General features: G+C 36.7%; 2 protein-coding genes across 3 annotated transcripts; one reads left to right on the forward strand and one right to left on the reverse strand.

Annotated features, from left to right (window-relative positions):
* The first annotated feature begins 384 nt into the window (after window positions 1-384).
* On the forward strand, window positions 385-11,497 carry LOC104105310 (probable sphingolipid transporter spinster homolog 2). 2 transcript variants are annotated; one of them, XM_009613569.4, is made up of 16 exons: window positions 385-693; window positions 1,308-1,439; window positions 1,731-1,832; window positions 2,768-2,872; window positions 2,998-3,073; window positions 3,609-3,683; window positions 3,779-3,881; window positions 3,951-4,013; window positions 4,656-4,710; window positions 4,872-4,969; window positions 5,157-5,233; window positions 5,480-5,593; window positions 5,922-6,041; window positions 6,436-6,564; window positions 10,899-10,977; window positions 11,108-11,497. In XM_009613569.4, the coding sequence occupies exons 1-16, from the start codon at window positions 533-535 to the stop codon at window positions 11,239-11,241; spliced, it is 1,623 nt and encodes a 540-aa protein (XP_009611864.1). In that variant the 5' UTR covers window positions 385-532; the 3' UTR covers window positions 11,242-11,497. The 2 variants fall into 2 exon arrangements, with proteins under 2 accessions (XP_009611864.1, XP_033514341.1); XM_033658450.2 differs by lacking the exon at window positions 1,308-1,439.
* Window positions 11,498-12,365: 868 nt separating this feature from the next.
* Window positions 12,366-15,454, reverse strand: LOC104105309 (soluble inorganic pyrophosphatase 6, chloroplastic-like). The gene is made up of 6 exons (XM_009613568.4): window positions 15,112-15,454; window positions 14,821-14,981; window positions 14,220-14,320; window positions 13,905-14,086; window positions 13,381-13,479; window positions 12,366-12,718 (listed from the first exon to the last, which is right to left on the reverse strand). The coding sequence occupies exons 1-6, from the start codon at window positions 15,346-15,348 to the stop codon at window positions 12,626-12,628; spliced, it is 873 nt and encodes a 290-aa protein (XP_009611863.1). The 5' UTR covers window positions 15,349-15,454; the 3' UTR covers window positions 12,366-12,625.
* Between the last annotated feature and the right edge of the window lie 9,246 nt (window positions 15,455-24,700).

Below are 24,700 nucleotides of genomic sequence, written 5' to 3' on the forward strand. Positions count from 1 at the left end.
TTAATTAAATTTTATTATTCTTTCATATAAATAAATATTTAAATAATCATATATCATTATTAACGTGCAACACACTTTCATACGTACTAGTTCTTCTTGAAAAAAGAAAGGTACTATTTTAGTATCATACGTAGTTCTTTTAATGTAAAAAGAGTGTATCTTAACTTATTACTAGAATTGATTGTGCTTTTGAACGAGTTTGTTACCTGCATTAAACCAAACAAAGAGATTGATTGGTTACGAGATAAGTAGGAATCTGAATTGGACAGGAGAATATCCAGCGAAAGTCTCCTAATTTTTAGTTACCATACATTTGTAAACAACAAACACAAGATTTACCCCAATCCAACTATAAAGTTAAGAAAGACAGCAAAAAGTTAAACTCCATTATTGAGTCCCAATACCCCCAAAAAAGTTTAAAACACATTACGCATACCAAAGAAAGGCTTTGAGAGGGAGGAAGGAAACAGCTTCCTTCCAACCAAACTTCCAGTCAAAGAAATATCTTAAATATATTCTAATATTCTTTTAAATGGAAAAACAAGAACCAGAGCCAAAGCCTTTGGTTGATTCAAATTCAACACCTAAACCTAACACAAATACAAACACATCATTAGCTGCAGAGACAGGCATGGTTATACCTTCAATTCCATCGTCATTACTCCCTCAACCTTCTTGGTTCACTGCCAAAAGGTACTCCTTCTTTCCCAATTTTGCTTTTTTTTTTCTCCTGTAAATTCTATACTTTGACTTCAAGAAAAATTGAATTTTGTATTTTTTATACCAATTGGGTTTAAGAAGTTTGAATTTCAATTCTTCTTCAGTCAGTGAATTGCAATTATTAAGGTCAGGCTAGTTTCTGAAAAGCATTGTCTGCAACGAACTTCTTGATACCGTTATATGATGGCAGTTAGGGTTGAATTAATTTTCTCTTTATTTCCTTCTTCTTCATTTTTATGGAATTATTGAGTTTTGCACGCAAGTTATTCCTCAATTTTTGGTATTAGATATACTATTGTATTTGGTATCTAATTAAAGTAGTCCTAATCCATAATAGTTATAAGGTTGTTCATTATTTTTGCATTTTTGGACATAATTGATATGGTTATTGGATGCTGGAGTGTCAATAAGAATCACATTTGTTATCCGTAGTGCTTTATCCCTGATATGGTAAACCAATCCTCCCCTCCCCCCCCCACAAATCCCCTGCCCCTTAGTCCATTCCGACCCTTTCCCCACTTTGCTCCCTATTGTTTTTAAACTTAATTTGAACTATTTGCTTATGACATATCTGCTGGACTTATCAGGTTACTTGCCGTATTCTGTGTGATCAACTTATTAAATTATGTGGATCGTGGAACTATTGCGAGCAATGGTGTTAATGGAAGCCGAAAAACTTGTACGAAAACTGGTACATGTTCTCCTGGCAGCGGAATTCAGTAAGAATTCTTTTTGAAATTTGTTCTCTTTCCTCTCTAGTCCTGCTTAACTCTAAAGTTCTAGATTTATATTCTCTGCCTGGCTCATGTTTGATACTATGTTTTTTTCCTGTTCTTTATTTTCTTCTGTTGATTTACTAATGCTTATAATTGAGTGTTCAATTGTTTCCTGGATGATGTACCTTGACATTCTCTTGGACAGTTACTTTTCCTTGCCAAATTTAATGATTGAACTATTTTAGTTACATATCCTCATCGTCTGATCATGAGCTTCCTTCTGTCTCTTTCCAGGGGTGAATTTGATTTGAGTAATTTTCAGGATGGCGTCATATCATCTGCTTTCATGGTTGGGCTTCTGGTGGCATCTCCAATATTTGCCTCATTATCCAAGAGGTAACGCGCAGTACATTACAAGCTAGATATTTTGGTACATATATATTTCATACTTAAGAACATTCACTTTGGGAAGTTTATTTACTGCGCCCGAACAGATATATTCATTACATTTAACAATTGAAATATTCTCTTCATGTTACCAATTAGTTTGACATATTCTTTTACTATATCCCAGATTACTTTACCCTTACCATATGTAGAAATGTTTTATTTAAACTGACTTAAGATTATGCCCCTTTTGAATTCGAATGTCATACTCTATTGTTAAATGTCCACTTCTCAAAAACGAAGACTTGGTACGACTTATATTAGTTACAAGAATCTCAATTTTCCCACTTTTACTCTTTTTAAAATTGGAAAAAATGGATAACCGCTATAATTTTGACCTTTTCACCCATGTTTTATTTAATAATCCATTTTTCAGAACTCTGAAATAAACTATTCCAAGGTCAATGTTTCCTCCCGTAAATCATGTAAAGTCAAATTATTGCATTCAATTTGAAGTAGATGGACTAATACTTGATGTACACTTTAACTTCACGAACATGGTTATTTATAAGATGTATGTCGCCTATAGGTGGAAGACATTTTGACTATATTCTCTTGAATTGCTTGTTGGTAAAAGGTAACAAAACCTTGGCAATTGCAACAGACAATTTAACTGACAAGTTTAGTTCAAGCAAACTACACTACATTACAGTGTTTACCTCTTAATTTTGGCATACCTGAAGATGCTATTCTTTCTATTATGCTGTCAGAGTTGAAGTAAAACTTCGTCTTTTTTCTTGATCAGTTTGCGGCTTTGAGATATTTGCTAGGAATAGAATCAGACAGAGGTTCACTAGGGAAAGGAAGAATACTTGAGTAGTCTGCATTTTCTTTGCTCCTTTAGTTGCTTGAGTTTCTTACCTGTGTGCTCGTTAAATCGACAGTGTCAATCCATTCAGACTTATTGGAGTTGGACTGACAGTGTGGACGTTAGCTGTTGCTGGTTGTGGTTTGTCAATTAATTTCTGGTTGATTGCAACATGCAGAATGTAAGTCTAACCATGTTACTCTTCACAAGCTGTCCTGTATTACTTGCAAATGTTTTCGGAGTGATGGGGTGGGTGGAGGGAAGCTTATCTTTTTTTAAAAAAATTAATATTATTTCCTTTTTCAGGTTTGTGGGTGTTGGCGAGGCATCTTTCATAAGCCTTGCTGCTCCTTTTATTGATGATAATGCCCCTGTTGCTCAGGTTTGGTTTTTTAAATTAATGATTTCTGTGACTGTGCTAACTTCCAGTAAATGTCACATGCTATACTGCTGGTCTTTTATTTCTATATTAAGTCTGTTTATATTCTGGCTAGATTTGAATGTTGTACTACTTTTTTATTTTCTGTTGCTAATATGATGTGTTGTTATTCTGCATATACTCACATTTCATTAATGTTGCAACAATTTAAGTTTACACCAGTTATGTGTATGATAAGAAATGAACCTGTGGGTCAAACTCAACCCCAAAAGCTAGTTCAAGAGGTGAGGATTGCCCAAAACCAAATAAGTAGACAACAACCCATTTCCTCCACCAATGAGGGCACCTAACACCGCCCTCCCATCCCCATCCTCCGGCGCACCTATGACTGAAATTTTGGAGCATGGACAAATAACATGGGTTCCATATTGGGTAAACCAAGAATACGAATGAGTTTGGCTCTAATACCATGATAAGAAATGGACTTTTGCATCTTGTATATTTTCTGCATGCTTATTCTTCTCTATTGCTTTTGCAGAAAACTGCATGGTTGGGAATATTTTACATGTGTATACCAGCTGGGATAGCAGTTGGCTATGTATATGGTGGCCTGGTGAGCTCACTCTTCAGTGCTTAAGTTTAATATTTTCTTGTGGAATGTGATTCATTGTGCATACCAAGTTTTACCAACTCTCCAGACCGTGATAGGTTGGCGATCATCTTAACTGGCGTTGGGCCTTTTGGATCGAGGCAATACTGATGCTTCCCTTTGCAGTTTTAGGTTTATTTATGAAACCATTGCAATTAAAAGGTAATGTTAAATTAGTCTTTTGGTCTTATTCTATATACATTTTCTGATGTGTTCTAAGTCTTTTTACAGGATTCTCTCACACTGGATCGAAAAAACCATTGACTTCTCCCCTGACTGCTTGCCCAGATGAAGGTAGTGCCTATTATCACAGACACTTTGTCTACCTAGAGTAAGAGGGGTGTCTGATTTTTGTCCTAACTTTGATCATTTTGCTCTCCATGCCCTACCTTCTCTTGATTTGTGATTCAGAGGCTCAACTTTGTTACTTTGTGAAAGAAAATGATGTTGGGAAGAGTCTTTGTTTTGAAAGAAAATATTAAAATGTTTGTAGTTGATGATAAAAGAACTAAGGGCCTGGTCGAACTCCTCGATTGCTAAAATGGAAAAGCTATTTTTCGAGACTTCTGTACTTAGAGTTTGTCCATAAATATCTATTGTAGAAATTAAAGAAGTTTAGGATAATCCAAAAATAAATAAATATGCCCTAGCTTGCAGTTCTTCATTCTTAGCAGCTTGATAATAGTCTTTGTAAGGGGTTTGACATCTTGATATAAATATACTAATAAGTCAAAGTGGTGGGAAATAGGTTAAGATGGTTCAACAACAAACAGTTGTATGGAGCAATTGAATGAAAATTTATTTGATATCCTCTTGTATCTGTGAGCTTGACCATTGTTCTTAGCTTTTTTCCCCCTTAAGGTGTTCTGTGTACACTTGTCATGGTGGTTTCTTGAATGCACCATAATTTGACCCCAACTCTTGTCATTAATGCAGCTGTTTCAAATTGTAACCATGGTTTGTTACCATCACAGGAAGATTCCAAGGATGGGTAAGGAACCTTCTCATAACCAGTCAGATGCTGTTAATGGTCTTAAGACAGCCAACATTATTGACATCCCTGCAAACATGATTAACAATAAGCAATACACCTTCTGCTATCACTCAACTGACCTCTTTCTTGTCTACGCTATTTTCTTTTCTTTTCTACAGTTCAAAATGTGCACCTAGTAATTTGAATCAGTTGACAAGATTTTGGAAGGATATGAAGGTGCTTCATCTTGAAAAGGTTTATGTCATCAATGTCCTAGGTATTTTATTAACTTGTCTTACCTCCAACTATTTCATGCTACCTTTTCTTTGGATGCTGATATTGGAAAAAGTTGACGCACACTTTTTGAACGTCTTTACTTCTTTTCTTAAAATAAATAGATCTCATCTATGCATAAGCTTGTTATGCATGACACACTGATTCTCAACTTGAGTGGTTTCTTGCAGGATACATAGCATATAATTTTGTAATTGGCGCGTATTCCTATTGGGGACCAAAGGCTGGTTATAACATATACCATATGGTAAGCTCTCGAGTCACTATTCCGCTTCACAACTATTCTCAAGGGATAAGTTTATATTTGCATGATTCTGTTGATTGTTGTCTTTCTCTGACCCTTGGATTCACAATTGGAAGTTACTGTATACAAGTGAAATGAGCTTGATTTGACATTCCCCATCCACTTACAATTTTTTTGGTTTGTGGACCAATCAAATATCGCAAAAGCATTAAGTTCATGTTAGCTGATTTGCAATTGGTGTCTCCACAGAAAAATGCAGACATGACGTTTGGAGGTATTACTATAGTATGTGGAATATTGGGAACCTTGGCCGGAGGCCTTGTTTTGGATCGAATGAATTCCACAATATCCAATGCCTTTAAGGTGGGTACTTTTGCATTCCTAAGATTCTGTTTAATCTCTAGAAGCATTTCTCATTTAATCCAGTGTCTAATGTGAATATCATTCTTTGTTAAATGTAAAACAAAGAAGACTTTCTCAGTCAGGGGATAAAGAGTGCCCCAGAAGAACTTATTCTTTTGGCTTTTACAACTCTTTCTCCTTGCGTTAATTTACTCAAATCTGCTGTTTTTTAATAGGATAACCTACGAAGTTCAATTCTGATGTTAATCACACCTATATTCTATTCTATTATTTTTATTTGAATCTTTCAAAACCCTGTTGCTAATGATGTCACTATTATGTACTGCAGCTTCTCTCAGTGGCAACATTTCTTGGAGCAATATTTTGCTTTGCTGCCTTTTGTTTTAAGAACTTATATGTTTTCATCGCTCTTTTTGCGATTGGAGAACTGCTTGTATTTGCAACACAGGTAATTCTATCATCTAATCAGTATTCTATGTAAAATAGGTTGCTTCTTTGTACAATAGCTCAGTGTGGAGTATTACACTAGGGAATGCTTTCTGCAAAATGGTTCTTTCCCTACTTTCCTAGTTCCTTTATATTATTCATATAGGTGATCAAGTGTGTCTTTTTCTTTGAGGCAGAAAACGTTATTTAATTACTAAAATTGTCTGGATGGCTGATCTTATTGCCCATGCATCCTTTTCTCTTTCTTCTGAAATTCTGCAAAGAGTAATCGGGCTTTTATTTAGTTACCTGAAACATCTCATTGATTTACGATGATGCTTAAATAGTTGTATTTAAGGCTGAAACTGTTGTATTGAGTGCTTAATTTCATCTTACAGTAAAGCCTCTGACTGCAGGGCCCTGTAAATTATGTCTGTCTCCATTGCGTCAAACCAAGTCTTAGACCACTGTCTATGGCGATGTCTACTGTTTCAATTCACATATTTGGTGATGTACCTTCCTCTCCTCTTGTGGGGGTTGTCCAGGTTTGTGCTTGCTCATTCAAAATGTTGATCTTGTTTTGTAACTTGTCTTTCCCTCTTTTAGGAGTTTTTTTTCCAAAACACACACACACGCACACACTACTACTACAACAACAACAACAAACCCAGCTTAATCCCATACGTGGGGTCTGGGGAGGGTAGTGTGTACGCAACCTTACCCCTACACTATAAAGGCAGAGGGGTTGTTTCCGATAGACCCTCGGCTTAAGGAACGGTAAAAATAAAGCAACATGCAATAGCTCACACGCGCGCGCGCGCGCGCGCACACACACACACACATATATATATATATATATATATATATATATATATATAGTACATAGGGAGTTCTTTTGTATATGTTGTCCTCGGGTAGTCTTGAACAAAACACTTCATTACAAACTAGGGAGGGAAATCAAAATACACAACCTAAAAAATATTAAGTTTGCTTTCCGTATGTGCTAATGTTAGGAATTACGGCCTTATCTTAACATCATTATGTTTCCCTTTAGAAAGGACCCCTAAATGGGTTGGGTGAACATGCTACTCAATCACATCATAACTCATATGTAGAGTGACATTCAAAGCAAATTGAACCGTCCAAGTTGGCTCTTTTAGCAACCCTTTTATATTCTTTGCATGAAAGCTACATATTTGGCATCTCTAATTGCCTCTAAATATGGATCGCCCGAACTTAGAATCAGCTGAGGACTTGAGATATATTTGTTTCATTTGACTCATTGCAAAATCATTGACACAAGAACACAGAAGTCATTATAGGAGGATTAGTTCGGATGGTGAAATGTACTATCTATATGAGAATATGCTTTCTTTCCCTTCGTAGTAATAAATAAAATAACTTACAATCTGCAATATTAGTTCTGATAAAAGGAAAATCTGTTGTGGCTCCCAGGTCTTCGGTCTAGTGGTAAGAGTGCAACACGTGATGTGTTAGTTAAGCGCACGTCACAGGTTTGAATCCTGCCGCAAACAAAAGCCTTGGATTTAAGTGGAGAAGGGTATGGGCCCCTCGTGGATTTCTCAGTTATAGAAAAGGGGAAATATGCTGAGTGAGAGCATGATGGTTCTCTTTCTCCTTCGATAGTCTTTTTTCCTCTTTAGTCATGAAAATGGAAGTACAAGCTGCTTTTATTTATATCTATTGTTTAACATGGTAAATGAAAGACACGATGGAGGCTATAAAATCTATTGTTTAGCATGCAAACTCAAAGCTTTAAAGGGCAAACTCAGAGAATGGAGCAAAAGTAGCCAAGGAAACTTGGGGGTCCAAAGATCCGACCTGCTAAAACAATTGGCAGTCTTTGATGCTATTCAAGAAACAAGAGCACTGACTGAGGAGGAATCTGTGAGGAAGGCTTCTATCCTCATGGAATATGAGGAACACTTGAAAAATGAAGAAGTTGCATGGAGGCAAAAATCTAGGGCTCTCTGGCTTAAGGAAGGAGACAGGAACACTAAGTTCTTTCACCAAACTGCTAATGCGCATAAAAGATGCAACAACATTGATCAGCTAGTGGTGAATGATGGAACAATTGAGGAACCAGGGAGAATCAAGTTTGAGATCATTGAATTCTACAAGAATCTTTACTCAAAGGCTATTGAATGGAGACCTGAAGTTAATTTCGACAACTGCCCCACAATATCAGAAGAAGAAAAAGAGCTTTTGCAAAGCAACTTTGAAGAACAAGTGTTGTCATGTTTGAAGTGATGTGCAGTAGATAAGGCTCCAGGGCCTGATGGATACACTATGGGTTTCTTCATCAAATGTTGGGACATTTTGAAATAAGATATCATGGAGGCTCTTCATAATTTCCACTCTCAAGAACTGTTTGAAAGAAGCTTCAATGCAACATACATAGCCTTGATTCCTAAGAAGATTGGAGCCAAGGAACTCAGGGACTTCAGACCTATAAGCTTAATAGGCAGCTTTTATAAGCTGCTTTCGAAGGTTCTAACAGAGAGACTCAAAAGGGTGATAAACAAATTGGTGGATGCATGGCAGATGACTTTTATCAAAGGAAGACAAATAATGGATGTTGTTCTAATAGCCAATGAAGCAGTAGATTCAAGAAACAAACTAAAAAAATCAGGAATTTTGTGCAAACTAAACATTGAGAAGGCATATGATCATGTTAATTGGAGATTCTTGCTGAAAATGCTAGAACTAATGGGTTTTGGGAAGAAATGGATCAACTGGGTGAGTTCTTGCATATCTTCAGTTAAATTCTCCATTCTCATTAATGGATCCCCTGAAAGTTTCCTCCCTGCACATAAAGGGCTCAGACAAGGAGATCCCCTATCTCCTTTTCTCTTCTTAATTTCTATGGAGGGGCTGAACAATATGATCAAAACTGCAAAAATCAATGGATGGATCAAAGGTTTTGAGATAGCAAGAAGTGGCAACAACAACCTGGAGATTACACATCTCCAATATGCTGACGACACTCTAATTTTTTGTGATGCAAAAGAAGAGCAGTTGAGGTATTTGAGAATTATTCTGGTCTTGTTTGAAGGTATCTCAGGACTGCATATCAATTGGAAAAAGAGCCATCTGTACCCAATTAATGTTGTGCCTGAGATGGAGCAACTATCACTGATTTTTGGAGGTATAGTAGGATCTCTTCCTGCTATCTATCTTGGCATGGCTTTAGGTGCTAAGTCCAAGTCCAAGGAGATATGGAATACAGTAATTGAAAAATATGAGAATGAAGTTATCCAGATGGAAAGCTCAGTATCTATCTATGGGAGGAAGATTAATTCTGATCAATTCAGTACTTGACTCATTTCCTACATACATGATGTCACTCTTTTCCTTCCCTGTAAGTGTTATTCAGAGATTGGATAGACTCAGAAGATCTTTCCTTTGGCAAGGAAACAAAGAAAAGAAGGGGTATCACTTAATGAAATGAAAATTTCTGACGATTGGCAAAAACAAAGGTGGGCTAGGCACCAGGAACTTAAAAAACCAAAGAAGGCTCTTAAGATGAAGTGATTATGGAGATTCTTTCAAGAACCTCAATCCCTATGGAGTAATGTCATCAAAGCTAAATATGGAGAGGAAAATAACTGGGTTTCAAAGGAAGTCAATACAGCATATGGGGTTAGTTTATGGAGATCCATCAGAACACTCTGGCCTACAGTGAAGAGCCAATCCTACATCAGAGTGGAAAATAGTACCAAAACTTCCTTCTGGAAGGATAATTGGATGGGATCTGGAAGCTTGATGGAACTATTTCCTGATATGTATGGTTTAGCTCAACAACAGCAAAAGACAATACCCGAAATGTGGACTCCTCAAGGTTGAAATCTGATACTTAGAAGAAGGCTGAATGATTGGGAGCTGACGAGGTTGGCTGAACTATACAAGAAACTGGAAGCATTCAAAAGCCTTCAGAATGGAAGGGATTCACTATGGTGGAAGGGCCACAACAGAGGAATCTATAAGGTGAATGAGGCATATAAGATGCTTAATCATACTAACGCACAGATCACTAATTGGCCAACATATCTGGAAAGTCAAGATACCTTACAAGGTATCTTGTTTCACTTGGTTACTTGCAAAGGAGGTAGTCTTGACCCAGGATAATCTTATGAATAGAGGGATCCCACTGTGCTGTAGGTGCTTTTTATGTAGGGAAACAGCTGAGACAGTTAGCCATCTATTTCTACACTGCAGGATCACAGATCAACTATGGAAGATATTCATTAACCTCAGAGGTATTTCATGGACAATGCCCTCTAAGATTACTGAAGTGCTCACTAACTGGGATGAAGCTGGAACTGGAGCCGGAAGCAGAGATAGTTGGAGGACTGTCCCAGCATGTATATGGTGGACAATCTGGAAGGAGAAAAACTCTAGATGTTTTGAGGATAGTAGCAATTCAATACATAAGATCAAAATGAATTGTGTCCTTTTTTATTTTTGGTGTAAACAAAAGTGGCCAGAAGATACTGTATCGATCCTAGAAGCCCTAGAATACTGCTAGGATTGTAGCTCAGTAGTCTATCGTTTTGCCTATTGTAAATATGGTTTCAGTACAACCTATGTACTGTTATATATCAATATACACAAATGTTACCTTCTCAAAAAAAAAAAAAAAAAAGACATGACAAGCCCCTAGGTTGGCTTCCAAGAACTAGCCTAACCGTTAAATTAATATTGGACAAGGTCAATTATGGGTGAAGCAGTAGTAAATTTTCTTCTTTCTTTTTTTTTAATTTTTAGCAGTAGTAAAGTTATGTTGTAACAACTTTATAGTTGATTTTATGGTTCTTGATAACATTGATCAATATTCTTCTACATTTCTCTTTTACAGGACCGCATTGACAATTGGAGAGTCACTGCTTTGATCTTGACATCAATTCTATTTATAGCCGCTGGAATATGGTTTATAGGTATAGTACACTCTATTTGAACGCCTAAACTCCAAATCTTTATCCTTTAAATGAGGCCTACTTGATGTCACATTGGCAATAGATTTTGGGTTCTTATTGATGAATTATTTTAATGTATTTGTATGTGTAGGCATCTTTCTTCATAGCGTAGATAGATTTGACGAAGATAGTGAGGATCGAGTAAGTGATGTTGAGAGAGCAAACTCACCACCATTGCTTGAGAAGAAAAGTACTGAACCGATTGAGGTCTCTGTCGAATCCTAATATTTCGTTGTGTAGCTGCCACAAATGAAATGTAAATCCGTTGGTTCTTTTTCTTGATAATGATTGTTTTTGATCAGCTTCCACATACCTTGACTATTCCTTCTGAGTACCTGTTACCTAAATTCTGCCCAAAGGCTTAATGTAAATTCTTTATTCTTTTCTGTGTAAATAATGTTGCACTCCATAAAGAGAAGTGGTTGAATTGTTCATATTGATATCATCAAAAGTAGCTACAACATTAAGTTTTGGCTTGCCATTCGACGACATTATTTTATATTATTTTCTGTAGTTATAATCTTGCTTTGTTTTTGTCCTTTCGGAAAAGCTTTTATTTTGCATGTATTCACAGTGCAACTAATTCATATGAATTAAATAACTTTGCAAGTGATAGAGAAAAAAAGGAGTAAGATGATTTTTTATCCATTTTTGTTCTATTCAGGTCCTAAATCAAAAGATTCTTTAAATATCACAATTATCCCCACGTAAATATACAAGTTTTAACCACAATAGAACCACTTCACAAACATTACACTTAATGCAAGTTGTAACAACAATTAAGTCTTTTAACCTCAACTAGTTGATACTGCCTGCATTTGTTATTTGCTTCCAATGGTGTGTTGTTCCCTACATTGATTCGGAGAGATTGTAGGGGTTTTTTAAAAAGATAATTTTCTAACACATGATTTTAGGACTACCCGTCGATCATCACATTGTCGCGCGTCTTGCAATGATAACATATTTCTATTTTGCAAAGATGGTTTACAAGGAGAAATAAATAAGTTTGGAATGATCGAACTTGATGATTATATTACCCTATTTACTAAAATACATTTAAATCACTACTATCAATATAATGCGCACTTCTAAAATTTCTCTTTGGTTGAAAAGAACTCTTCTAAATTTGGTCTTTAGATGAAATTGGCTCCATAGATTTTCCATTACCTATTAAGATTATTGATATATGTAGTATCAAGAACCTACAGAACACTTCAATGGTTAAGAATGGCTTAGCCAAACTAATGGAAACAACTAGGTCTAGCATCACGTGAGACATTGAAGCTTTGTTAATTACTTAAAGATAAACCCATTTTTACCTGCCCTTTCAAAAAAATTAGCTGGTGGAATTGGAGAATGAAGATCAATTCATTTATCACTAGTCAGTACACCTGTTTTCATCCTGGATAAAATTTAAAAACACTACTGCATGAACAAAATTATGGATGATGAAGTAGAAAAACAGTAACATTTTTAACAAAAAAACGTCTTAAGAATATGAATTGACTTCCACCTCAGAAGCGAAGAGCATAATCCTGGGGCCATTTTCCACGTCCAGTTTAGGTTACAAGCAGGAAAACTAGCAGGCTCAAGCTCTATCAATTGGCATCTATACAAGTGAAAGCTCACCAGCAGGGATAGATCTCTTGACAAGCTTTGCCCAAGATTCATTGGTTTCTGTAATAACCTTAAGCGCGTAATCCTGGCAGTGCAAGGTACAGAGATCATTAGCAGGGTCATGTAGAGCATGCCAAAACAGGCACAAAGACTAAAACCTCTTTATCCGACAGGAGAAGATCTGGAGATGTGTTAGCAGGAATACTAAATACGGAGTAATTAATTATTACATCTATGTCATTGTGTTCTGCACTGAATCATAATCAACCGGCTTTCTTTCTGCAAGAGGCTGTTTCCTCGGCTTTCTGTTCTTCAACTATGAAGGGGAAGAGCCTCTTGCAGATTGTTTCCTCGGCTTTCTTCAAGAGGAACACAATGACATAGATTTCATTTTCAACTAAAATAACACGAAGGGCACACAAAACAAGGAACTGCCAATTTTCTAAGCATTATTTCTTTTTTTGTTGAGGGAAAAAAAGGGCAACACAGTGCACTAAGCTCCCTTATGCGCGGGATCCGGGGAAGGGCCGGACCATAAGGGTGTATTGTACGCAGCCTTACCCTGCATTTCTGCAAAAGGCTGTTTCCTCAGCTTTCTTTTCTTTTTGAGAAAGGTAACAGAATTTTCTAAGCATTGCTATCATGTCTATTTGAAAATTTAATTCAGCTCTGTCTGAAAGTATAATGTTTCAAGAAACTAAGGGAAATAGAAACAAGGATCTTCAAAGGATCTACGAAAGCATTTACCTTGTTTGCTGGCTTGTTGCCAAGAGCAAACCTATTGGCAGGTTTTCCGTCAGGTATCTTATAGTCTCTAAACCAGTCCCTGATTGCTGTGAGAGTGCCCTGAAAAATTCGCAGTACTAGTTTGATCAACATTGACAAAGATCTAAAGGAGGGCATGATTCTTTTCATTCAATGTGATAGCAAAGGTAACAAAATACTAAAAAGAATACGGGAATTATCACTTCATATACAAGTACTTTTGTCTCCACGAAGCAAAGTTATAGCAATGTTACTATTTGGTTTTAGGAGATAATTAACCAGACTCTTCATAAAAACGATAAATTAACCATAAAAACAATAAAACATTGCAAAACGAATCTGAGGTAAGCAAATGAAAATTGAAAAGGAGATTCCAAGACAAATATCTATAACTGAAGAGACATCTCACACCTCAAGAAAAAAGAGATGCATAAAAGTGTTGCACAAGCAAAAGCAGTGAGAGTAAAAGGAGAGTCAACAAAAGATTTATTGCCCATCAAACATACCGGAAAATGTTTCTCTACATCATCAACATCATTAACAAGTGAAGCTCTTGGATCGTCTAGGGAAATAGCAACTATCTTCCAGTCAAGTTCTCCTTCATCAATCATTGCCAGAGCAGCTAAAGGTTTGACCTTCAGAACCTGGCCAATTTTGCCACGGCTTTTCCCAATCTCAACAACATCAACTACAGGAAAAAAAATCATAGAGAGATGCAACCATTTATTACAATCTCTAACACCATTCTTTTTTCTACTCTTTTTACTTTGACAGATGAACCAGAAGAAAGTTGTAAGCTATTTAAAATTATAGAACCATACCGGGGTCATTATCTCCAAATGCCCCCTCAACTTCAGAGTTTGCAAAAGAAGGATCTTCCCATGTTTGAGGAAGCAATCCATAGTTCCAGTGAATGTTATATCTGAGGATTGCACAAGAAGTGCATAATATCAAACTCAAAAACTGTAGACATCAGAAAATGACAATTTCTCGCAGCTATGATGACACAACATCAGCGAGGAATAAGTCTTATCAGTTGAAGATTGTGGAATGAGTGCGTCCAACGATGCTAAACATGAAACACTTGGTAACAGACAAAAACCTACAGCCTTGGAAACTTGTGGATAATGGGCCTTCTACCCCTCTCCACTTAAATAACAGCCTTAATTTGCATGACACAGGGCTCGAACCTGTGACCTAAGTCCTTCCCTCCCCACCCCCTCATTATTTTTTGGGATGACCGAGAAATCCGTCCTGGCCGTCCCTTAAGAATGACGGAAGCCTTCCAAACTCGGGGATAATGGGCCCACCTCCCTCCCTTCTTATCCCACTACAAGGAAGGCTGGTAGAAACCAGCAAGATAGTTATATCTGAATATATATCATCCTAAAAGAATGTTGAGAAGAGACAGAATAGGCTTACGGATAGTATCGAAGTTTCCCCTTCTTTGTGTCTTGTTTAATTGGAGTGTGTTGCTCATCTGTAGCAACTTCCATCTTAGCACTTGATTCTTTAGGTATTTCAACAACAAAATTGAAAACTCCATCACCCAAATGTAGTGGTATGTCATGCCAGGGGGATAACTGCACATTATATAGAAATGATAAAATCACCCTGTAACTAATATGCCTAGGCAGACTAAAAGCTACGATTTTTACTAAGTATAAAACATTAACAAAATAGAAATAGCTTCACGTTGGATTAAAGTGTGACCTTTTTGCCGGAATTGTCCTCTAGAAAGACACGGTAATCTAGGGTTTCGGGCTGTCCTTCTTCTTTGGTCTGAAGCTGGGGATTGTAGATAGCACTGCAAGTGAAAAGACGCCTCTTTTGCACAGGTCCGTTTCTGAAGCAAAGACTGAAACTATTGGGCCTTCGTAATGGACCTTTCGATAGAAGCAAAGCTGTTACAGTGTTGCTGGCTGATACCATCACTCTTGCCGCCGCCATTGCTGACGAGTGTTAAAAAGAAATTGGAGAAGATGGATGAACTGGTGAAACTACTGCTGCTATCACTGCATAACTTCAGCCACATATACAAATGGTGAGATATGATTGGTTAACTGGAATATTCGTTTTTATTTCTTAATTTTCTAACTGCTCCCACTTTTGTTATCTACGTTTTACAACTACAACTAATTTTCTTGTCTTGTTTCTTTTACCCTATTTTGTCCTTGTGATTTTTATTTTCTTCATTTAGTAAAAAATAACTCCTTTTCCTTAATGTCGTGTTTTTGAAAAGAAATTAGAATAAATATATTTTATTATAAATAAAATTGTATTTAAGGTGAATGTCTATATTTTAGAGAAATTTTAGGGTTTGTTACTTTGTGGCTAATTCACTTCTTTCCTATAAATAGAGGGGCTCCATTCCATTATAAATCATCCAAAATTAATAAGAATTCTCTGTCTCCACTTTTCTTTGTAATACTCTTTTCTTCTTTTATTGTTTCATAACACGTTATCAGTACGAGACTCTAAACAATTGAGTAGGGCATGTGCTTTGATCACCAGGCTTTGGGATGCGTGCATGGTGCTCAACTTGCACATAATATTGAGCATAATGATTGTCAATTGATCCATGAACATCCTTGAGGAATAAATTCTGGATTTAAGGTAAGTATTTTATCTTATTTTTCTCTTTTAAATTCTTGAAATTCTAAAACTTGATTTTAAATACAAGCAAAGACAATAAATTTTGATTATAACTCTAATGGAGTTTGTAAGAAATTATAATCACCCAAAGTGATAAAATTTATATGTCTTGCCATGATCAAATTCATGTATGATTATGGGCACAAAAAGTGGAAAACCATCCCATTGAATTTGCTTCATTCTCGTTCCCTTAAGAGAATGTGGTAGCAGTATGTGATAAGTCTGAAAAGAGACAAAATCATTATCGTGAAGGTATCAATGGATGTGGACGTGTCAATAGACGAAATTATAATCGTCATCATTGTGGTAATGAGAATAATACGGATTCTCAAAATAATCCTTCACTCTATGAAATTAATGTTTGTCGTCGATTTGGCATGAGATTTCGTAAAGCACATATAGATGACTATGGTCCATTCATGATGTGAATGTGAAAACATGTGATTTATGAATACATAATTATTCTTGAAAAAATATGAACGTGCTAGTAGTAGTGAATATACCACTCACCTCTAAAAGGAGGTTTGAGATGAAATAAGAAAATAATTTCATTATTATGGCATGAATGGTCATTGATCACGTACCTATTGTGATTATGCCAAAATATTATGATAATGTGATTATTACAGGGCAAAAGTAATAAAAGCAACATATCTTGCCTATGATGATTTTGACCATGACCATAATGGTATAATTTTCTTCTTGAAAGAGATATTCACCATATGAATATTGATGAATATGTGGCAGTACAAAATTAATTGAAAACACTGGAAGAGCCAATTATACTATTTTGGAGAAATAAAATTGATTACCGATAAGGTATTGTGACGTAGTAAGTCTCAAAGAAACTTATTTAGTTTCTAAAGTATTTGCGAAAGCGGTTGGTTATATTGAGAGTAACAATAAAGGAAAGATTTAATATCTTATATTACTACAACTTGTAGCGGGGTAATATGTATGTGAAAAGCTATCCGTTTTATTCTCCAAGAATTGTACTACACAAATAAAAAAAATGCCACAATAAAGTAGAAGTTTATTGATATAAAACTCATATCATAATAAACTTTGAGTTTATTAATAATTGCACATGTCATGATGTAAACCTGAAGTTTATCAATATTGATAATTTATCAATATTGATAATTTATCCAGTTGGCATAACTGGTTTAGCCATATTAATTTAAGTATAATGTGCAAAAATAAAAGAGAATTCATATGGGTAAATATTAAACTAGAAAGTTCTTTACGAATTCTCTTATGTTGCTTGATCTCATTGATTAATAGATCAACTAAAATTGGGATTGAATCCCATGAATGCTGAAAATATCAAAGGTGAATATGGACTCATTCACCTGCCATGTATACCACATAAGATGCATCTATAAGATGGTTATATGTGCGATTATTATTAACCCGCAACCTGGTGTTTACAGGGTAACTAGCTCAATAATTTAATTTCGAGCATAATTTTCATATTTTCTATTCAAGACAGTTCATATTGATAAGTTGGTGTATATCACAGTTCATTTTGAGCATGTCTGTGACGACCCCAAATCCCACCACAGGAGTCCTGATGGCACCTAGTCTCTAAGACTAGATAAGCCGATTTCCATTACATTTTTGAAACCATTTTTTAAAAAAACTAACAATGGAAATAATTACAATATACAACCTCCCAAGACTGGTAGTACTGAGTCACGAACTCTAACTGAATATATAGAATGATCACGAGGACCGAATATACAATATTGTTTGATTACAAGTTAACAGTACAATGAAATGAAAAGACTCCAAGAGACTGCGACGACCAATCAGCTCTACCTTGAATCCTTACGATCCCGCTTTAACTCTGCTCAAGTCTGTTATCTTCAATACCCGGCTCTGCACAAAAATGTGCAGAAGTATAGTATGAGTACACCACGGTCGGTACCCATTAAGTATCAAGACTAACCTCAATGGAGTAGAGACGAGGTACAGTCAAGACACTCACTAGTCTAATAACCTGTGCAATATAATATACAAAATAATAGAAAATAAATAACAATAGGGCAACATGAAACAACCAGTGATATGCGCAGCAGACAACAAGAATACCATTAATATCGCTCAACAATTAATAAGTACAATTACACCAAATTAAATCAAGTCCTTCAAATAAATGTCTTTCACATATAATTCTTCCAACTAATTCTCTTTCAAATGTAATTTTCTCAAATAATTATTTCTCAAATATAATTCTTTCAATAAATCTTTTCAAATATAATTTTCTCAAATAAATATCTTTCCAATACAATTCTTTCCTATAATACTTTCTAAGTAAAAATCCTTCCTATTAAATATTTTTAATATAATTCTTTCAAATAAAAAGTTACCATGTGACACCTCATTTCATAATCATAAAAATACGGGTCTCAACCCATTTTCATATTTTTCGTAAACACGGGTCTCGGTCAATTTTTATATCTCCACCGCATCTCGTACCCATAATTAAATCATCATATTTTTCCGGCACCTCGTGCCCTCATTTCATATCACAACTGCACGGATAATTCACATGCCAATTATCATTATCATTTTATCACAGTACCTCGTGCCCAAATTTCATATCACAACTGCACGGACAATTCACATGCCAATTATCATTATCATTTTATCACAACACCTCGTGCCCACATTTCATATCACAACTGCACGGACAATTCACGTGCCAAATATTCTTATTATTTACCCACGGCACCTAGTGCCCACATTTCATTTTATAATCTGCCTGGCAATAGCCACGGACTCTCAATTTCAACATAAATCAGATTGTTATCAATTTACCAAGAATAATACAAGTTGCACAAGGTATAAAAATAAACATAAGAAAATTACAACATCACATAAAAATTATCAACACCACAACCACACATCATCACATATCGTCCCTGACAATAGCCACTCTTATCGCTCCTATAGTCACCCTTATCGCTCCACCCAGACAATATCATAGCCACCCTTATCGCTCCTATTGACACCCTTATCGCTCCTATAGCCACCCTTATCGCTCCGCCCAGATAATATTCCAACAAACACAACAACAATGAAATGCCACCCTTATACCCACATAATACCAACGGTGAAATGCCACCCTTATCTTCCCAAAATAATAACTCACACAACACAATAATTTACACGGAAAATTAACACGATAATATAATAAAATCAATTCATATCACAATTTGCTCAATGACTACAACTAAATTCCAAAGATATAACAAAATCAATTAATTTCACAACAAATACCCCAAGGCTCCACACAATGTATATAACACCCAAAAATAATCAATAGAGATAGAAAAATAATCAACATGGGGCACACCTACATTAATCCAAATTTAGATAATTATATTAACACCTCTTCTTAAGTTCATTTAATTGATTATTTGCAGAGGAAAAATTCATAATGAAATTAAATCCCACGAATATCAAACTCACGAAATTCACATAAATATACAGGTAACATGCACATCAAATCGTCATATAAAAACAAATTTAATAAATGTGAATTGAAGTATGGCAAACAGATGACTAAATAAATGCCAACAATTATCCAATTTACTACACAATATGCCCAAGACACTAACTCAATAAAATTTGCACATATAAGCCCGAGTACGTACTCGTCACCTTGCGTACACGACTTTTCACATTTCACAAATGGCACATAAGACTCGATGCCTAAGGGGTAATTTCCCCACTCGAGATTAGGCAAGACACTTACCTTTTTGAAGTTATGTCGATATTCCAAAATCGCCTTCTTGCTTGAATTGACCTCCGGACAACTCAAATCTATCCAAATTAATTGTACAACTTCATTAAAATTCATCGGAAATAATTCTGGATAATAATACGCCGACTTAAAATTTTATTCCAAAAAGTCAACAAAAGTCAATGCGGGACTCGCCTCTCGGAACCCGACATAATTTTCATGAAATCCGAACACTCATTCCGATACGAGTTCAACCATACTAATTTTATCGAATTCCAATAACAAATCGACCTCCAAATCTTAAATTTAAACCAAGAAAGTTTTTCTAAATTTTTCAACCCAATTCACTAAGTTAGTGATAAAAACAACAATAGATTCATGTAATTTAACCAAAATCAAAGTAGGAATTCTTACCCCAATATTTTCCTTGAAAAACTCTCGAAAAATCGCCTCACTCGAGCTTCCTTGGTCCAAAAATGGAAGAATGACACGAATTTGGACTTTATTCTGCTACCCAGTGGTTTGTTCTTCGCGTTCGCGAGACTCCCCTCGCGTTCGCGATGAACAAATTCTTCAAAAGTCATTTTCAAACTCTTCTCAGACAGCCTCTAGTATAATAGTCATAACTATTTGTACAAAGCTCCAAATAATGAATGGTTTGACTTTCTGAATACTAGACTCCAAGGACTATAACTTTCATTTATTTCTCATCTCCCAGTTCCTTATATATTATGAGATATAAGCTTCCAAAGTCAGCCCTGCGCAACAGATATTTCCAAATGCTTCCCGGACAGCCTATAGTTTATTCACCATAACCTTTTGTACACAATAACAAATGATAAATGGTTTACCTTTATGAAAACTAGACAGAAAGGGCTACAACTTCTATTTTTGGATCATCTCCAAATTCTTTATAGATTGCGAGATATGAGCCTCTAAAGTCAGACGACGAACAACAAAAGTTCCTTCTTCGTGAACGCGAGAACCTCTTCGCGAACGCGAAGAACAAAGTCTCAACAGCAAAATCCTTCTTCGCGAACGCGAGAGGCTCCTCGCGAACGCGAAGAACAACACAAGAACCAACAACCAGCAGCATCAAAACACCCAAACTTGGTCCGGAACCACCCCGAATCAAACCCGAGGTCCCCGGGACCCCGTCCAATCATACCAACATGCCCCATAACATAACACGGACCTGCTCGAAGCCTCAAATCACATTAAAGAACATAGAAATCATGAATCACACCCTAATTCAAACTTAGTGAACTTTAAAACTTCAACTTCTACCATCGATGCCGAAACCTATCAAATCACGTCCGATTGACCTCAAATTTTGCACACAAGTCACATTCGACATTACGGACCTACTCCAACTTCAGGAATCGGATTCCGACCCCGATATCAAAAAGTCAACCCCCCGGTCAAACTTTTCAAAATTTTGAGTTTCGCCATTTCAAGCTTAATTCCACTACGAACCTCCAAATAATTTTCCGAACACGCTTCTAAGTCTAAAATCATCATACGAAGCTAACGGAACCAACAGAACTCCATTCCGAAGTCGTCTTTACACAATTCCGACTACGGTCAAAATCCTAAGACTTAAACTTTCTTTTTAGGGACCAAGTGTCTCAAATCACTCTGAATCATCCGATAAACTGAATTCAACCACGCACGCAAGTCAATACGCGTAATATGAAGCTGTTCTAGGCCTTATGCTGTCGAACAGGACTTAAATTCTTGAAACGACAAGTCGGGTCGTTACATTCTCCACCTCTTAAACAAACGTTCTTCCTCGAACGTGCTAAGAATCTTTCTGAGGATTTTAAATTACTGAGTATATTCTTGCACACATACTTGTGGGTGATTCTACATTCCCACAATTTAACACGGGTCCAACAACACCATCTCAATTGAGATTATTTCTTTTCTCCATTCTTATAAGCTTTAGAGAAAAATCCCTAACCCTCCAATCATTTCCAAAATGCCTGATTTTTACTTCGACGCACGGTATTAGTCTCAACTGGCTATAGCAACTCGTGCCTATGCACACATCAACTTTCTTGATAGTGTTGAAGTACTTCAAATTTTTTTTGGGGTGTTTCATTTTTCCCCGCTTAGGATCATTCGCCCTCAAATACATAACATAATTTGTCTCTTCTTTTGCACGTCTCAATCGCCCAAATTTTTACTAACTCCCAAATTTTTCAGAAATTTTGGCAAAGTCTCACTTGTAATTGGGCCTAACCACCTACCAGAGTAACACCAAAATAACTCCTACAACACATCTGCAACCCAACAAAACACCACAAGGTATATATCAATAACATTAATCTCATATTAGCCATCACCTCATTTCGAATTTTCACAACACTGATAACAGAACGTGAGGCATGAAGACCTCATGATTACTTACTCGGATTAATGAGTCACATTTAACGCCACCTGGGCACTCATCTCATAGGCTAAAACTCAATATTTACAGCCTGAAAATGGATGAATATGAACAGAAAATATACAAGCATTATCAAATAAGCCTAACAGGCATGACTCCCTATTAATATTATTGCACAAATTAAATTTCACAAGGGAGAATTTTAAACTCATAAACATTTCACCACAAGGACCTCGTCCTTATATAACTTCCATCGTGCCTTGCAGCCCGGTTTAAATATTTCACACCATATAAAAACACGAGGATCTCGTCCTCAACTCCGAATCACAAGTATTTTGCACATTGCGCCTACTGAAATTTCAATTTCCTTTCTTTCTTCTTTTCAATAAATTTCATAAATAGTTTTCACAACACATAATGAACCCTCATACCGGTAGGGCATATAATTCATAAAAATTGGAATCAATTATTCCGAAACACATTAAACCCACAGTAATGAATAATAAAAATTACTTTTGGACTTATATCCCTCACTGGTGTACAAAAATAAAATGAAAGACATGGGTTCACATCTTTAAATCTCCCAACAGGCATAAACATATAAGTGGGATATAAATTTACGAAGCTCGCCCATAAGTGGAGCATCATAGGAGGACTCACCTCAATATTCAGAACCGAATCAAATTAAGGGAAATTATCCTTTATAATAAAAATCAGGATCGTACCTGTAACGACACCATCTGGTGTATTGGCCCCAGCCAAATCATAGTGATTATATCAACGGGTCGGGCCTCCACCTCTTAGGCGCCCACTACCTGCCTGTCCTCCACCTCTAGCTGACTATGCACGTGGAGTATCAACTGGAATAAAGCTTGTAGCTGGAGTGTTCTGATGAAATCCACCCCTCCCAAGTTTGGGACAATCTCTCATGATATGCCGAGTATCACCACACTCATAACAACCCCTCTGAGGTCGCGACTGCTCGTACTGAGTCTGTGTCGGATAACTGGAATAACCACTGTAATAATCTCGTGTCGGTGGTGCACTATTAACTGGAGCACCTCTAGTAATCTGATGTGCGGATTGAGCTGACCGACTGCTCGAGCCTCCGCTATAATGGGTTCTAGCTGAAGAGTAAAATTCACTGAATCCTCAGGATCTTTGAAACCTTTTGGCCTCCTTAGACTCCCTTTCCTCGCCTAAAACACCCTCAATCTTCCTTGCAATCTCCACTACTTGTTGAAATGGAGCATCAGTTTGCAACTCTCTAGCCATGCATATTTTAATATCATAATCGAGCCCCTCAATGAATCTGCGGACCCGTTCTCTGATTGTAGGAACTAAGATAGGTGCACGACGGGCTAACTCACCAAACCTGATAGCATATTCTGACACTCTCATAGTTCCTTGACGCAACCGTTCAAACTCCGTGCGCCTCGCATCTCGGAGAGTCTGGGGAACAAACTCTTTCAAGAATATTTCCGAAAATTGAGTCCAAGTTGATGGTGTTGCATCGGCTGGTCTACCTTCTTCATAGATTTGCCACCACCGCTACGCTGTGCCTGACAGTTGAAATGTAGTAAAGGCAACTCTGCTTACTTCCACAATACCCATGGTGCGGAGAATACAGTGATAATTTTCCAGAAATCCTTGGGCATCCTCTGTAGTTGTGCCACTGAAAGTTGGTGGATAATATTTCTTAAACCTTTCAAGTCTCTTTTGTTCTTCTTCTGATGCCTCGGGTCTGACCTCATGCCGAACCGAAATATCAGGTTGTACCGGTACTACACCCGGAACCTGACCAACGTGAACCTGCTGCTCTAGAGTTGTTGTAGGAGTCTGAGCTACTCCCCCAATCTGCGAAATATTTGGTGCAACAGAGATCAATCCCGCCTGAGTTAATGTACCAAACATACTCAGGAACTGTGCTAAGGTCTTATGAGGTCTGGGGGTAACAACAAGAGCTTCTGGTACTTGTCCCCCAACTGGAGCTACTAGTGGTTCCTCAACTATTGTTTTGATAGGTGCTCCAGTCGCAGCACGTGCCCTTCCTCGACCTCTACCTCAGCCTCTAGCTCGGCCACGATCTCTTGTAGCCCTAGCAGTATGTGTGGATGCATGTTCAGCTAACCCAGTAGCACGTGTCCTCACCATCTGTGAGATAATGGAGATACAAAGGTTCAAATTCCAAATTCAACAAATTCCGCACGACATGAATGAAAGAAATGGAAATTTCCTAACAATTTTGTAGCCTCTCGAAGATAAGTACAGATGTCTCCGTACCAATCCGCATGACTCTACTAGACTCATTCGTGACTCGTAGAACCTATGAACCTAGAGCTTTGATACCAACTTTGTGAAATGTGAAAAGCCGTGTACGCGAGGTGACGAATACGTACTCGGGCTTATATGTGCAAATTTTATTGAGTTAGAGTCTTGGGCATATTGTGTAGTAAATTGGATAATTGTTGGCATTTATTTAGTCATCTGTTTGCCATGCTTCA

The sequence above is a fragment of the Nicotiana tomentosiformis genome, chromosome 1, assembly GCF_000390325.3.
Source record: "Nicotiana tomentosiformis chromosome 1, ASM39032v3, whole genome shotgun sequence".
NCBI classification, from domain to species: domain Eukaryota; kingdom Viridiplantae; phylum Streptophyta; class Magnoliopsida; order Solanales; family Solanaceae; genus Nicotiana; species Nicotiana tomentosiformis.

Coding starts and splice junctions, on each gene's coding strand:
- LOC104105310 (XM_009613569.4), top strand. CDS start 533: ATGGAAAAACAAGAACCAGAGCCAAAGCCTTTGGTTGATTCAAATTCA. Junction 694..1,307: donor TCTTGGTTCACTGCCAAAAG/GTACTCCTTCTT, acceptor TGGACTTATCAG/GTTACTTGCCGTATTCTGTG. Junction 5,234..5,479: donor GTTATAACATATACCATATG/GTAAGCTCTCGA, acceptor GTGTCTCCACAG/AAAAATGCAGACATGACGTT.
- LOC104105309 (XM_009613568.4), bottom strand. CDS start 15,348: ATGGCGGCGGCAAGAGTGATGGTATCAGCCAGCAACACTGTAACAGCT. Junction 14,982..15,111: donor AGGACAATTCCGGCAAAAAG/GTCACACTTTAA, acceptor TATAATGTGCAG/TTATCCCCCTGGCATGACAT. Junction 14,087..14,219: donor ATTTGGAGATAATGACCCCG/GTATGGTTCTAT, acceptor TTTTTCCTGTAG/TTGATGTTGTTGAGATTGGG.